This window comes from Falco rusticolus, chromosome 2 (assembly GCF_015220075.1).
Source record: "Falco rusticolus isolate bFalRus1 chromosome 2, bFalRus1.pri, whole genome shotgun sequence".
Classification (NCBI taxonomy): Eukaryota; Metazoa; Chordata; class Aves; order Falconiformes; family Falconidae; genus Falco; species Falco rusticolus.
This window is the reverse complement of record NC_051188.1, coordinates 80302518-80318884: the sequence shown is the minus strand read 5'-3', so window position 1 is coordinate 80318884 and position 16367 is coordinate 80302518. Positions and strand designations below refer to the sequence as shown.

General features: G+C 38.6%; 1 protein-coding gene across 1 annotated transcript in view; it reads right to left on the bottom strand.

The window, feature by feature from the left end:
- The window catches only part of PDXK (pyridoxal kinase), a 53229-nt gene that overhangs the window by 27831 nt on the left and 9031 nt on the right, over positions 1-16367 (bottom strand). The window contains exon 2 of the mRNA XM_037376705.1: positions 511-565. Within this exon, the coding sequence (XP_037232602.1) occupies positions 511-565 (55 nt within the window). The remainder of the gene's footprint in view (positions 1-510; positions 566-16367) is intronic.

The window sequence follows — 16367 nt, the reverse complement described above, 5'->3', positions numbered from 1 at the left end:
AATGTATTTGGTGTGCACCACCCCCTTCCGCCCTCCAGAATGAGGATTACGTGCTAGCCATCTGGGTGGGCACATAAAGAGAGGAAACATGTCTAGCTGCGTATTCTTTTGATGTTTGTGTTGGTAACATAATTATGAGCATTATATAGCCGTAACATACAGAAAACAGTACTGAAGACTCCCCAGTTCACATGCCTGTCTGTGTAGAAGGCCGTATTTGCGTTATTTCACTGTCTGAATTAATTAGATTACTGCCTAACAAAAGAAACTCACACTGTAAAGTAGCAGAACAGGACACTACTGTGTCTTATCATGCCCTAATCCCAAATTCAGACTTCTGTGAGACTGGAATCAAAACATGAAAATTATGTTTCTGCTCTATATCCTGAAAATGTGAGTGAAAACATCAGACCCATCTCCTTTCCACTGTCATGTGATGAGGTGAGCCACATGTTGAGTAGAACTGAGTGACTGTGGAGTGGTTATCTGAAGACACGTGTAAAATTTTACCTGTGTGGTTTGAAAACTGGACAGAGTTCACTGTATCAACTTCAAATCCCAAAACCTGTAACAGAACACAAGAATACTTTTACTAACACAGCTTTGTTAATACATTATTAATGTCACAAAACACAAGAGAGGATTCTGATTTCCCAGTGTATATTTAAAAATCTTGAGCACTGTTTTGAAGTGAAAGCTGAGTCAACACACATGCAATATAAACAAACAACGCAGTACTTCACTACAGCGGTAGACATGGAACAAACGTCACACTGGCAACAGCACCAGAAAAACAGAGTTCTGGATCCTCAGGCTAGAGTTCAGCTGGGGATAAGGATGGAGAGGCTGGTCCAGCAGAAACACTGAAGAAAGCCTTGGCTAGTCTTTCTTGTCAAGAAAAGCAAGGTACTAAATTAATGAAAAATGTGGAGGGAGGATGCAGTAAGTATTCCAGAAAGCCAATCTTTCTAAAAGAAGGACAGAAGAATCTTAAAAGGGATCAATGTTATGAGCCATACTTGGATGTCACAAGCAGTTTCTTCACAACTAAAAGAGAATAGAAAAAAATCACAGAGAATTAATTTGGGGCATGATCAGTCAATCAAAGGGAGAGAGCTCTTAAAAACACAAAGTAAAAAAAGCCTAAAGCATGCTCCAAAAGCCACCTTGCTCCCTTGCATTACCAGCAATCTAAATATTGAAATACCCAAGAATTAGCTAGTGTGATCAACAAACGCATTCTTGTGGCCCCAAAAGATATAATATTATGAAAATAAGAGCGCTAAATCAGGAGAAAACTAATGAGGATTTTTAACCTGACAATACCTGTTTAATACAGACAGGCATTGCTGTTCAACCCATTTTTATCTGCCATGAAAGAAATTCTAATGCAACAGTGACATAACAGTCTGACATTTAATATTTGTTTCCACATCCTACTTGCTCTGAGTAAGAATTCTCCTCAAAAGACAAGCTTCTATGTATGGCTCAGTGAGTCATACCAGGAGATAATAGTAATGATGCATCACTGTTTATGATCCACTTTCAGGCAATTTGCAGAGGAGGGGAGAGTGAACAAACGAAGCTTTTGCCAGTCACGTTTTTCATTGAGATGCACGCCTCTCTCTTTTTATCACAAAGGCATCCCCCTCACATATATTAAAATCTCTGGGTGTATGGTGCCAGACATTAGGCTTTCCCTGTGCATGTACTTTTGCACATGAAAGCTATTAAGCGTTAAGCCCCTTATTTCAAACCCTGGGCTGTTACAACATGGAGCTATGTGCTGCAACAGGTAGTTTCTTCTGCCTGCAGGTGCTGCATTTCTATCATTTCACAGCTCAGATTCCACACAGGTATTCACAGAGTAAGTCTCTTCTTTCAATATACAATAAAGATTTATGTTTAGTCCTAACCAGAAAGCAAAGTAATCTTACATTAATCATAGACAGAATGGTGGGTTGTCTCAGCATGATCAAGTTAAAATTAACCTCAGCTTCTACTCTTACCCCAGTTTCTTGTTTCACCTTGGCAGATTTTATTTTAAAGACCCAGGAATTAAAGGGGTGAGAACATGGCAATACTGTTATGACCTTAACCTTGATGCCTGCACAGGCTCTTCAAAGAAATAAATCAGAATACTGCCTCTAACCAGACTGTCATCCCATATTTGATTCCCCTCCCTGCAATAAACAGACCTAAGAAGTTCTTCTTTCCTTCAAACATCTTGGCAACAATGAAGATTTAATCCATTTCTGTGCAATATTTAGATCACGTCTCTCCAACTATTTAACACTTAACACTACAGAACACACTATGATTTACTAACTAATCAGGTTTTACACTTAGCACTTTAGGGAAGAAAAGCACACACAACTGCTTGTAGGGAGGGCTGTTCTACAACACAGATAAGCACTGTACCAACTGATGGTCACCAGAAAGACAGTCCTCCTTTACTGTCTCCACCAGCACAAGCTATCATTAGACTCCTCAACAAACTTTTCTGTAAGATTAGGGATTTTGGTTTGTTTTGGCCAATTAATCTGCTTCAACCAGCAGAAGAGAAAATACAAGGAAGACCATCGTTCTTGGAGACAGCTAGGTGCCAGGTTAGCTTAGCTGTATGCTTGGTAAAAAGTGAGTTAAAGAGCTTTCGAATAGCTGAGGAAAAGTCCACAAGGGAGCTCGATATTCTCACTTTTCTTATCATTGCAAAACAGGCTAAAAAGCCTTTAAAGCCATTTACTGGCATTAGTCTACTCTGTCACAGTTTCTAATTTGCTCTAAAGTTTAGTTTTGAATAAGTGCATATGACTGTCATATAACACACCTAATTACAAAATTCTCTAGTTCTGATTCAACCCCCCAAATTAAGCCAGAGTTACTCCAAGGAATTCCCTTTTACAAAGACTCTTAGCAAAACAGAGTAATTAAAAGACATTAAATGTCATTTAAACAAAGTACAGTTAAACTCCCTAATTAGTACTACCTTTGAAACGAGACCAACAGATGTTAAGGTCTAGGCTTAGTATAAAGTATTAAAATAATCAAAAAGAAAGCTGAAGTCATGTTAAGCCAGTGCATGTTTGCTACCAAGCAAACTGCATTGAAGAGTCTCATGGAATGTAGTCACTGGAAGACGGCTTGAAAACAGGGTATATTGAAGTGCTAGAAGCAGCTTTTGACAGCAATCATTTCTATGGCTACAGAGAAAACTGCGTCTTGATTTCAGTTTGTGTAGTTCATTTTAACAACCTGATCATTTAAACTGGATAAGGAAATGTTATCTTCCTCCTTCAATGAACAATTAAAAACCAGTACTAGTAACTATCATCCTTGCATATCTAGAAGACCATACATATCAGAAGCAGTTTCTGATTCATTGAATGATGAACGCTTTCCCTGCTTACAAAGGGAGCTGTATTCAAAAGATGCCTCGATAATTTTTGAATATGTACTCATTTTTAATTTGTTAGGCAGAGCTAACTAAAAGCATTAATTTTGAGGTTTAATTGATTTAGCTAGAAATTTCTACCCCAACCAGATGTCAAATAAATCTTAAGTGAAAGTTAACTACCTCCTGAGATCAGAGCAAATGTATTGAAACACATAAATCATACAAAAAAATTTTGCAAAGTATCGAGTATCGCCCAAAATTATGCACTTATTTGGATATCAACAATTCTTCCAATGTCATAAACCAGTGAAAATCAACCTTTCCTTTGGAAAATTGAAAGTACAAATTTATAACAGGACTAAACTCAGTTATATCCATCAAGTTTCTTGGTTGTTGATATGAAACACATTTCAATTACTTATCTGAATTCATGGATCTAAAATCAGTCCACTCTGATTTTACTGACAATTTTTCCTACATACAGAAACAAACCTCTTCGTGTTTCTGAAGTTAAGTACTGTTATATATATGCCAGTTAAATACAGTTAGATCTATACAGTAGTTTTGTGGCATTCAGTCAGAGAACAAATTCAAGCTAGTAATGGTTTATCACCGTCCACTGAAATCCACAGCCGTCTCTATGCTTTGCTTAAAAAATACATCAGAAGCCACAAGTAGCACTTTGCCAGGTCCACCTGTGTGGCAAATGCCTTTATTGAGATAATGACAGCTTCACCTCATACTCCCTGATGCACCGTTTTCCCTTTGCCTCCTGAATTTCTTTGCACATCAGTCTGCTACGTTTGCAAAATGACCCAATTCGGGGTGTTAAAACTGTCCTTTTTCTGTGTGTGTACGCATGATGTGTTCCTTGCACCTCTGTGTAAATAAACTGGAGGAACTCACTCCCACTTGAGTTTTGCTTATGTCAGAACTACAGCCTTCAGATTTTATTAGTGTGAGGACTGAGATTATTATTATGGCAGATACTGTGCAAGTGTCCAGGGCTGCAGCTGCCAGGGAGACACATCATCTACATTACCACTACCCCCTGTTGTGGATGATCTGGTCCCTTCCAGGCCCTCCAGTAGAGAACAATTTCTGGTTTCCACGCTCTCCCTCTGCTGTCATTCTGTATAAGTATAAATTGTCCACAGAACTGCAAATCCTGTGCAAACCTAAACCCACAGCCAGTTTGGGTAAGGATGATAAACCCTCTTCAAAGGAAGAAGATAACTGAGTTCAGACTAAATCTCTCAGCCTCCACTCTAAGCACATATCAAACAATGTTCTTAATACCCAAACTAAGGTTGCCTATATCACATCATATAGTGACATTTACTGCGACTGAAGTCTCAGAGAAAAATGGGTGAATCTTTAAGCAAAGGAAGCAGAACTGTTACATTTCTAAAAATAAATCACAAAACATCAAAAACAGAGTTTTGTATTTGGAAAGCATGGCTTGCAGACCTGAATGATGCATTTCAGAATAGTATTTTGGAGATTAAATCAAAATACATACACTGAAGCAGAATGCATTTGAAGAAACAGCTAGCATGAAACACATACACTCCAATGGGATGCATGAGATCAAACTGGACTTAGCTCTTCATCACAAATAACTGAAGGAAAGGGACAAACATCACCCAGTTCTTCCCAATGCAGAAAGGGCTATCCCAGCCTTGCAAAAAGAAGGTGCATCATCTGTGCAGACACCTAGTCTACAGAACTTATCAGAATGCTCATCTTCAAACTAGCAAGTCCTCAAGGGAAAAATCAACACAGAAGAAAGGAAGAAACTTCATAATGCATGGACAATTGCTAAAGGTGTTGGTTCTTTTTGGAAAACTGAACCAACAGCCTAGTTTTCCTAAAAGCACAAATAATTTAAACTTACACCCAACCACCAAGCCACAAATAAAAAGCCAGAAAATGGATCTCCTTCAAGATTCAAATTTTATAAGTGATACCAATTGTTTTACTAGTAGAACAACCTAAAGACCTAGAGACACAGAAGATGTCTTGAGTTACATAGGTTATAAATATAGCTAAACCTGAGTTCCGGTTCACCTTTAAAAATACAACCTTTTGGACTTTGCCACTGTGTTAATGAATTAGAGGTTTGTTTAAAATTTACAGTCTGTCATCCTTTCCCTTCCATAAAACATTTCAATCATACATACACTGAAACACGCTATTTCTTCATTGCAAAGAAATAATACCTAAAATTGTTAGAAATGAAAGATTAGAAACATACATTTCCTTCAAGTGGACAGTCTAAGTTGTGCCTGTTATGTAAAAGGTGGAGGGCGGCGTGTGGATTGTAAAACAAGAAAGAAATATTCCACATTACGGAAAACTTTCAGTGTAGCAACAGAAGTTAACAGGAAGATTTTGAAGCAAATTCAACATCTCAAGTTCAGTTTTAATGATTTCTAAGCTTTATGTTCATATTTGTGTAATCTACATCATGTACCAATGGTCTGGAGACAAATAAAAGTACTCATTTTTACCTTGTAATCCTGTTTGGTATTTGATCATTAATACCACTTGAGACAGAAAACTCTGAACTTCAAAGATTAGCTCTTCCTCAGAATAAATATTAATAAACATTCTCATTTACTCTGTTTCCGTTTAAAATATGTCTTGCAACTTTACTATGCTTCTGCAGGGAAAAAATTAAATTTCCAAAAGTATCACAGACTTTATTGATAACAAGGAAAGAAAAAAACCAACATTTTGTTACAGAACATTTTAAGAACAGCCAAGCAGAGAGCTTAAGAAAAGCAGCTGTCAGGATGTGAAGCAGCCATCGGGATGTGAAGCAGCCTTAACCAGTTTTGTGGTTTAACAACAATGAAAATGAGTAGACAGCATGCACAAGGAAGTAGTGAAAAGTTCCAGATGAGGAAGACATATGGCCTTCATCCCTATCGACCACCAGGAGGTTGAGGATAACCACCCAAAAGAGACTGTGCATAAGCAATTGAGACTGTTATGCAAGATGTAAATAATTTGCATGAGCACCGCCTGTTCTAGGAAATATATTGAATATTGATGCAACTAAATGTATATAAAGAAGTAACTTGAGAACCAGAGCCGAGCTAGGAGGAACTATCCCCCTCATGCCCAGTGCTGAACAAACAAATACCTGTTCCAATTTCCTGACTGTTAAGTTTGTTTAGGAAGCAGCTTTTTCCAGCTTCATTACAGTACTCAAGATGTCCTCCTTTTTCCTTGCTTGTATGCAGTTTGGGGGGGAAAAAAGCTTGGGGGGTCAGTGGTGTGTGTCTCAAATCTCCTAAGTGTGCAAGAAAATCCATCACTTGAATTACATTAACTTCTTACCTGAACTGTGTTTTATTGCTTTCCTAGGTACTAAACACTAGAAAAAACCACAAAAATTTCCAAGGCTTTATTTTACATATTTAGAGAAATATTTAGATGCTGTGGAATTGCTGTCCCTGGAGGTTTTCGAAACCCAGGAGGACAAAGCCCTGAGCAACGCAGGCTGAACATAGTGCTGACCCGGCTTTGAGCAGAAGGTTGGACTGGGGACCTCCTGAGGCCCCTTCCAGCCTGGGTCACTCCATCATTCGATGATACTGCTACATACAAAAAGCTCAGTGTTAGTAGAACTCCATGTGTAAAACCACACAAAAATATCACCTACTACCTATCCTAAAGTTCTGGTTACAAGGATAAAAACCAGTAGTATGGTATGTTTACTATCTTTACTGGCAAAGCTAACATGTAAGTCCTTTGCTGTTAAATGGTCAGCGAACCAATTTAACTAGATTGTTTTAGTTTGCACTTAATTTAGACAACCTCAGAGAACAATGACCTACTTCTGCAAGAATGAAATTCAATTAAAAATACCTCTCTATTCTGCAAAATGGTCGCTACATACTTCCCTCTTTGGGCACTGGGTTTATGCCTCTGGTAGCATTTCATTTTAAGATTTTGAAACCAGAACCACAAAGCAGTACTGCAGCTCAAGTTAGAGGAAAAATCTGGAACAATGAGTGAAAGGCAGAGAGAAAAAAAAAAAAAGTAGTGTGAATAATAAAAAAAAAAAGATTGTATAAAAACAGACTTTGTAAACTGCATACATGATTCTTCCATAGTATTCATGTCCCCTGACACACTTTCACAGGTTGCTACCTATATTTCATGAAACAAAGCTGAGACCTCCATCCAAACTCTCCGGTTCCTTCAAAGTTCTCAGTTTTGGAAAATGTGGGCTTTACCGTACCAGAACACATCAAAACAAATTTTTCCAGGTGAGCCCACAAACCAAACTTTGTAAACCATAAATGCAGGGAAAGTATCAGAGGTTGAAGTTGCAAATCAAGCTCAGACAATCATTCACATAGATCCTTTTATCGTGAACACAAGGTTCCTCATTTCTTGTATGTGTAATTAGAGCTTCACATCCAGATCTGAGCTACAAATATGCCACAGGTGAAAATCTCACTATATAATTTGCTTGTTCACATCTCTACAAGTTGAGTTTATCTCCAAGGGAAAGGCAGCTTGACAAGAAAAGGGCACTGGCTAAGAAGAAGGAAGGAACAAGATTCTGCTAACCAGGGAAAAAGAACATTTAAGACTCCACTTTTGAAAGGAGGATTTGACTTTCTTGCTTCTAGTTCTCCCAAAATAAATGCAGCACTGTGTTCCAACACTTACCTTCCTTGCACTTAACTCTTCTGCTTTGTAGCAAGATACTCACTTTGTAAGTAAAGTCAGACTGTTTCATTTAATATTCAACTGATGAACCATCCAAGCCAGGTATGTCCTTTGTGCCAACGGAGGGTAACAGAATGATGAGTTAGAGCAAAGTAACAGTAAACATTAATACTGAAAAGATGGTTAACTCACACTAGACAAGTGAATCAAAACCATCCAGACAGAGTCTAATAAGGCAGCAGTGTGAATTATGCACAGAATTCCAAATGAAGGATTTAGAGATGTAACCTCAACTGTGCTACTGATGCATTTTCCTTTACCTGGCAAGATCAACATGCAGGTATATTTTCAGAAACAACCACTGATTTCAGCTGCTTTCCTACTTGATGACTAAATTGTGATGCCTAGGAATGATTCACCAAGTCATAAACCCCAGGCAGATCTCACTGCTTTCACTTAGGCAGTCAGGCTTGTCTATTACGTTCCACTAATATCTCTTGCCAGAGTTTAAAGCGATTGTCTCTGCAGAGAAAACATGTCCTCGCGGAGAGCCTGAGAAGCAAGGAACCATGACAGATATTAGGGTGTTGTTTTAAACCAATTCTAAAAGAGTATACTGCCTTTGAACCTTTTAGTGTATGCACTCATCCTCCTGCTGAAAACAAATTCTGCTACTGAAGGATTTCTCAGCTAGCCACACACTTGATCAAGATATGGATGTTCTAAAGCACAACGTCATCACAGTCTGACCTCCAGATCATTTTGTACTTCCAAACCTTTTCTCACCACCGTGCTGTCATTTAAAGAAGTTGAAGGAAAGCGTCTGGAGAACATGGTCTATCATCCTGCTATATTAAACACACCAGTACTACAGATTTCAGTATCAGAAGTTGTAAAAAATAAATGCTGTTTCAAATATTCACCTCCTAAAAGCACTAAAAATATAAGCCTTCATAAAGCCCTGTGAACTGGACAAGTGTTATGCTCATATGGAAGCATATTACCAGTAAACAATGACAAAGAAAGGAGACCATCAACTCTGCAAAGCATTGTGCTTAAACTAGTATCACTTGAACTCTGATGTAAAAAGCCAACATCCTGTTCCTCTCATACACAGTAAGAATACAGCTAGGAAAGAAGAGCTTAAGGAACTTACACTGCACAGAATCAGTGATACTGCATTATATGTACCCTATATGCGTGCTGCCACAATCTCTGCTGTACTGGTACTGTACTTTACATATTGTATGTGTGGTCTTGTGCTTTGTTTTTCAGAACACAGACCATGCCACCTGCTGCAACAGCAACAAACTGCCTCTATTTTTCTCCATAAATTAATGCTTTTTATGGAAGCTTTCCAATATACTCAGAACATAGTATTTAATTTTCAAAAATTAATGGAAGGACATGACACGCCCAGGGGCTCTACAGAAAGGAAAAAAAAATATTCTCAATTTCAAGAGTCAGACCAGCTTTCCATATAATAGGGAAGTGCTTTGAAATATATCATTTAAAGTATACATACAGCAGCATTTTAAAAAACAAATTAATATTTAAGAGCAAATCCTACATTTCAAACAAAAAATACAAACGTACACACACACAGTTTTTTATTAAGCTTAAGAATATATTAAGTTTATCCCAACAAACATCTTAACTATGACTATGAATTTTTATAACAAATCCTTAATAATTGCCCAATTACAATCTTACTCCTCTGCCTCCACAAATACAGTTAACATAAGGAAATTCAACAAGGTGAGCTGGCATAAGGCACTTGAATAAATGGATCTGGGCCAAAAAAAGAAGCTAACAGTAGACAGACATAACAGAGCCTGTCTGGTGCCCCATAGGAAAGGAAAGCATCTCAAAAACATCAACAAGTAGCCCACCAGAACCAGGACTTATGTACTGAAAGCAAAACAGTTGGCCTGCTCAAGACTGCACAAGGCACATCTCGTTAACTTCAGAGGGCCTTTATCTGAGGGTATGTGACAGCAACACAAAACCTATCAAAGGCTTAAAGAACCCCACTATATGATCATATTTTCTTCCAGAGGACCCCCCTCCTCGTCCACATTTAGATCACAGCTGGCTTTATTGCTGTTAACAGGACGCACATATGGTAAGGCCCTACATCAACAGGAAAATTACTCTTGAAGTAATGCAACACTGACAGATGCATCAGTCAAAGGCAGTTTTACAGCATAAAGCCATACATAAACAAAGCGGGTTACAGAGACTTAAACAGACACAATTTGTGAGGAATTTTCAAGGAGTCTTGTGGTAAGTCCCCGAAGTGCTGATTTTTAGCAAAGCATCTGTATAATCCACAAACCGAATTAGCCAGTAAATACCTGTATTTGTCTACAAAATCACCATATCACATAAACCCAAACCATTCCACCCTTTCCAAGTTTTTTATACATATCTTAAAACCAAGCTTCATTGAAAGTCATTAGAAGAATTAACTTTAACGTCAAGTTAAAATTACCCTGTCAAACAAGGTAATTGAGTTTTTTTGGGGTTTTTTGCTAAGTAATGGCAGCGATACTTTGCAATAAGAAAGTCTCTATATAAGGCCATGAAACGCTCCATTGTATTACAAGGCATTTGCATATATGTGCTGATGTTTATGTACTACAGTTTGGAACTTTGACACAGCCACCACTGTAATTCCAGTGAACATCACTGCTCCGCTTTATTCCTCTGGACATGGAACAGAAACATTTAAAAAGGCTGAACTTCTGTAATCTAATTTGGAAGGGGAGAAAGGATTTCCCCTTTGCAGCTTGCACCTCTCACTGTGTGCCAGCTCTTTACTTACTTGTGTCTCCTTCCATTTGATACTGAACCAAAAAACATACATTGTACTAGATGTAGAAAATTAGAACACAAATTCAGTTTGAGAAAAGGACCTTGCGAAAAAAAAAGCATGCCCTGGCAATTAGTGAAGCAGGCATAATTGCTAGTGTGGGTTGATAAACTGAACTGAAATTGCTGTTGACTAACCCAGTCTCTTTTTTTCTCTTTCTGAGCTTTTAATAAACCATACCAAACAGATAATAAGAGCTCTGTACATACAATATAGCTGTATTTTAGTGCAGCGTTTGGCAAGGCACTGCAAAGAAAAATCATTAAGATACTGGAGATACTGTGCCAGGGTAAAAATACAAGAGCAAATAAACTAGCTTAGAAACAGGGATGCTGGAGATAATGTTGGTGATTCGTTAATCTGGAGTCAGGTACCAAATGGGCCACTTCAAATACTGAGGTTAGAAATTGACAATTACAAAACAGACAATAGAAACATACAGCAGATGACCTTGAGAAAAAAAAAGTTATTTCACCAGTGACAAAGACAGACAGGAAACACAGGAAAGACTGTAACAGTTAAAATAATAGTATTTGGATAGTACCTGATACTTGTTAAAAACAAGATAACTATATAATCTTTTTTAAAAAATCTACAAAATATACTATATGAAGACATATAAACAATACACAATCAGCCAAAAAAAACCAAAATAAAGAACATACGAACAAACTACTTGGTTAGATCTGTTCATCCTCACACTAAGAAAAAAAATTCCAGAAAAAATGGAAACGGCCATGCCTTTCCCTACCTGAACCTACCTTTCACCTCAACTTCTTGTATTCTCAAGTCAAACTCCATGCATCTCGAACTGGGGGTTTTTTTTGCTTCCTAACTTAGCTTTCCAAAAGTTATAAAAGAACATACATGAGAGGAAAGTAGGTGTGGAGGAGTCTGCGATATTTTATATATGCTGCAGCCACGTTTATTTGATGCTTCATTGTCCCTCTATGGCCAGAAGTTCTCAGGCCCAACAACAACTAGCCCTACAACAGCAGAAACAAGACAAGATGATCATCTCAGGTAGTCCAATGCCTGTTTCTTGAGTGTCACTGCCTTTTCACCTCTGATCAACTGCACACCAATTTTCAGGATTTACAAGCTGACTTCAGCACTGGCCACCACAGGGGGCATTAACTAAAGACTGGAGCAGAAAAATGCCTCTCTCTTCTGCCAGAGCAGACTGCAATTTTTGTTCAAATGTTCTGGCAAAATTGGTACTTACTGAGAATTTGCAGATGGGCTGATCTAGCTGTAAGACCAAGACTATCTAAACAGAAAAGACCAGAACAGCCCGAGACTGCAGTGAATTTGTTCTCAAGTAGTTTATTCCTTGGTTTTTCTGAAAAGGCTCACAATATAAGTACATATCTGAAACATAATCAGGCCGAATTAAAGGTAAGGATAATAGTACCTTAAAGATGTTCCTCCAAATAAGCCCTGGATATGCAGGAACGTTTCAGAGCAAATACCACCAGGTCATTCAGTTCTACTTTCCATCCTGAGAGACTGATCAGTGTGCATTGGTAACTATTCAGTGCAAGACAGTTGTTTCAAAGAACGTCTTCAGAATTTCTTAGTGATTAAGTATTCTTTATTGTCGGCGCCGGGTGTACGGGGGATCCTTCCACCAATCGTACACACCCAGAGGGGCAGATTATCTTATATTTATATAATGAAACAATGAATATTCCATTAACGCCTATACATATTCATTACCTGAACCCGCCTACCCTCGCTTCGTATGCTAATTAGCTTATCAGTCTTTCACGCTTGTGCAGATTCTTCCAAAAATTGTGGGCCGGGGTCTTTAGAATGTGTGCAGTGGTCTATGGGAGGAAGGCCGTAGGTCTTCCTCATGGTGTACTTTTCACCTTAGGTCTCAAAAGTGATGAGTTGGCAGACTTGTAGAAATCTTTCCCAGGGTTTTTACAATACCCCTTGTAATTTTACTCAAGGCCATCCTGCTGTCCCGTTACCTCCTTGGTAGGGCAGCTTGCTTTGCAGATAAGGAGGGCAGCTCCCCTTGCAGAGATTTGCAACTTTCTTGCCAGAACAGTCTATATGATCTTTCAGACATTTTAACCCCTTTGTCGCTATACAATTACAAGCTTATTTATGCATTAAAATGAATATTGGTTTATGAATACAAACTTGACCATATTATTTACAGCTTATTCACATCATAGTAAGACGGCATAAAATGGATGATTTTATCAAAATTCCCTCTAAGCTGTTTTGTTCAGCACTAAGAAATTCGTTGTTCTACATCATCAGCATTTTTTCATAGGCTACTCAACAAACAGCCTCTTGTGCCTGCAAGAGGCACATGGTAATCACTGTTACTCCATGCATTACACCAGTTCAGGATTGACCCGACTGCAGAGTTATAAAAAACTGTGGGATAGCTGCTCTATTAACCTTCCTATGGGCAGAAGGTCATTCCTGCCATCTGGGGTAGGATTAAGTGACAGATCTTCAAGACACTGATTTATAAGGGCTAAGGTAAATGAGAGACAGGGACATAACGGCTTCTGCTTCCCCCTTAATTCTTCCCACCGAAGGATACACAAAAAAAGGAGAACAAGGTGGTGCTGTGGGTGTCTGACTGCCTTCCACCCAAGAAATACATTTCCTTCCCCCAATCCTGAGACTCAGATTACCGTTAGGTAACTAACTTTAGATGTTGATTTCAGATGGCAAAGTTGCAGACTTAATACTCTTCAAAAGAGACATAAACTGCAGGTTCACTGCGAATTTCAGATTCATCATCTTCATGCTGCTTCTTTCTACACTTGGATGTAATTTGACAAGAACACCATACGTGTCACTACAAACTCCTGCCAACTGGAAGCATGCAGTGCTACAAGGAAGTTTACAAACACTGATTAGGAGAGGCAGACATACACAGCAGCAATAGGTCCAATAGGCATGGACTTAATATCTTGTTTAGTTTAGTGAATGAAATGGGGGGAATGAGGGAATCCCACAACACATTATTTTCCTCTGATATTTATTTTATTTCTATTTTTAGTCTTGCTGTTCATGTTGTGGATAGTTAGATCGCTAACCTCCGGTCCATTAGCAATGCATGGCAAACACATTATCTACATATAATAAGGTGGAGTTATCCTACAATAAAAAGTTTTATCCAGCACATACACTTTATTTGGCCTTCTTGGGCAGACCATGAATGGATTCCACTCTCCTACCAAAGCTTTAGATGTTAAACTGCAAGATAACTGATACTCATCAAAACAGAACAGGAAAGAGGTGCCATGTTCTGTAAAAACCACACCAAGGCCACCGCAGGGGAAAAATGAAGCCTCTAGAGAACAGTTAAATGTCTCGCTGATTCCTTCAAAGCAAGCAGATGTCTCTGATAAGAGCATACTTTGAGGAATAATTCCTTCAGTGGATGATGCCAAGTATAGATGCCTGGGGCTTGCTCCTGCTCTGGCCCCTCAGTTATGCCAAAAGAGCTGTCTGTGGGGCTGTGTAGGGAACTGGATAAGGAAATCTACTCACAAGATAAACAAACATTTTCTTCTTTTACCTCTTTTTCAAGTTATTTATAACCTGGCTGGCCTCTCAGAGCAGTTTACCACATGGCCTCACAAAATGTCCTTGAAGAGTTGAAGTGGAAAGCAAAACAGTGCAGGTGGAAGAACTAGTTGGTGGAGGTCAGGAAAGAGCAGGAGTTTCTCAAGCTGGCTTTGTACTGAAACCAGCAGATCATGAAGCTATACCCTAGAGGATAGGTGACAATAGGAAACCTCTCAAATATGAACATCTAAGTTGCCAATATTTGGTTGGTTTCTATGAAAGAGCAGAGGCACAATGTTACTTCCACTAACTAAACCAGAAACAACCATTCCCAATATGAAGCTACCGGCAATACTTGACTACAAAAGGAATGAGCTGTGACACAGGTTGTATCTTGTGCTGGTCCACAAACAGCAACAACAAATAATTAATGCACTGCAGGAAACAGTACACCTGCTGGCCTCAGTTTCAAACATTTTTTTCCATTTCTGTTAGCTGCTCAGAGAGTCCGATGGTTTCCACAAGTAAGGGGGTGCCCACCCCTTGAGAGCAGGGGTGTATTCTGCCAGAAAAGCAAGAGTAACCACAGTGAAGAGCTGGACAGATGGGGAAAGATCTCCTTCAGCCTAAATTTGTTCAGTAGTACTCATCACGCAAAACAAATGCTGTAAAATACATGAAGATACATAGATTTATAAAAAATACATATGTATTTTAATTTATAAGATTTAGGCCAAACTTTACTATATACGTCACCATAAATTCCAGCACATAATTCTGGAAAAACAGTATCAAATTTTGAGAATTTTACCAACTTTTTTTTCCATTATAACTTATTTTCTTTTTCTTTACTCTTCCAGAAGATGGGCACGGAATTACTGTGTATGGGAGCTATGAACAAACACCATAAAATTCAGGAAGAAAACAAATAATTTAGTGTTAACAATAAATAAACAGAGAACCATTAAGGGGAGTATGAAAGAAAATATACTCGACTTTACTGGCCAGCAATCTGCCAAGTTAAGCAAGAGAAATTGCCTTATTCAGATATTGTGGGACAGACAGCATTTCAATTCTTTGGCAGTTTGTAGTATGATGATCTAATGAACGCTATCCTTGAATGGATTCCTCTCTTCAACTTATCAATGTCATTGATAGCTGTGTTCTCCTTGCTTGAGACTTCCAGACAGATCCTCTTCTGAGAGGTTAAACATGACTGAGCCACACAGCAGGGAGGAGGAGAATAGCTGTGATCAGACTGGAAAGGTTGTGCTGACCACGAAAACCATTTACTCATGCTTTTGGAAACCACTGCATCTACAGATCAGAAAGTGGCTCTCCAGCTTTTGCTCTGCCACAGGGGAGAGACTTACCTCTTTCCAGTGTGTTCCATAGCACCTCCTCAACCCCACACATCCCTCTGGCAAGAGGTGCTTTGCACTCCGTAAAGCTAAATCACTGCGAAAGAAATTCTCCTCAGCCCAAACTTTAAGTCCATATGCTTAAAATTTATATAGGATGACAGAAGATGAAGTGAGGGTTAGTTTCAGGCTTTTGTTTTGTTCTTTTAAAATTAATCACATCAGAGGTTTTGGTATCAGTTCTCTCTCCTGCTCTATAGGTAATCGTTCCAGATGTTAAGGGAACTGGAGCTCAGAGGTGTCACAGATTAATTACATCAACAAATAAGAGTCCTGAACAAAGGCTTGAAAAAATTCAGGTATTTCAGCATACTAATATTGTTTCACAGGTTACCCCATTGCTGCCAAGCCACAAGATGATGAACTAATCTGGCTTCTGTTGGAGCACCTATTATCTATCAACATGGATCTTCTTGCCATGTTTCAAACATTATGC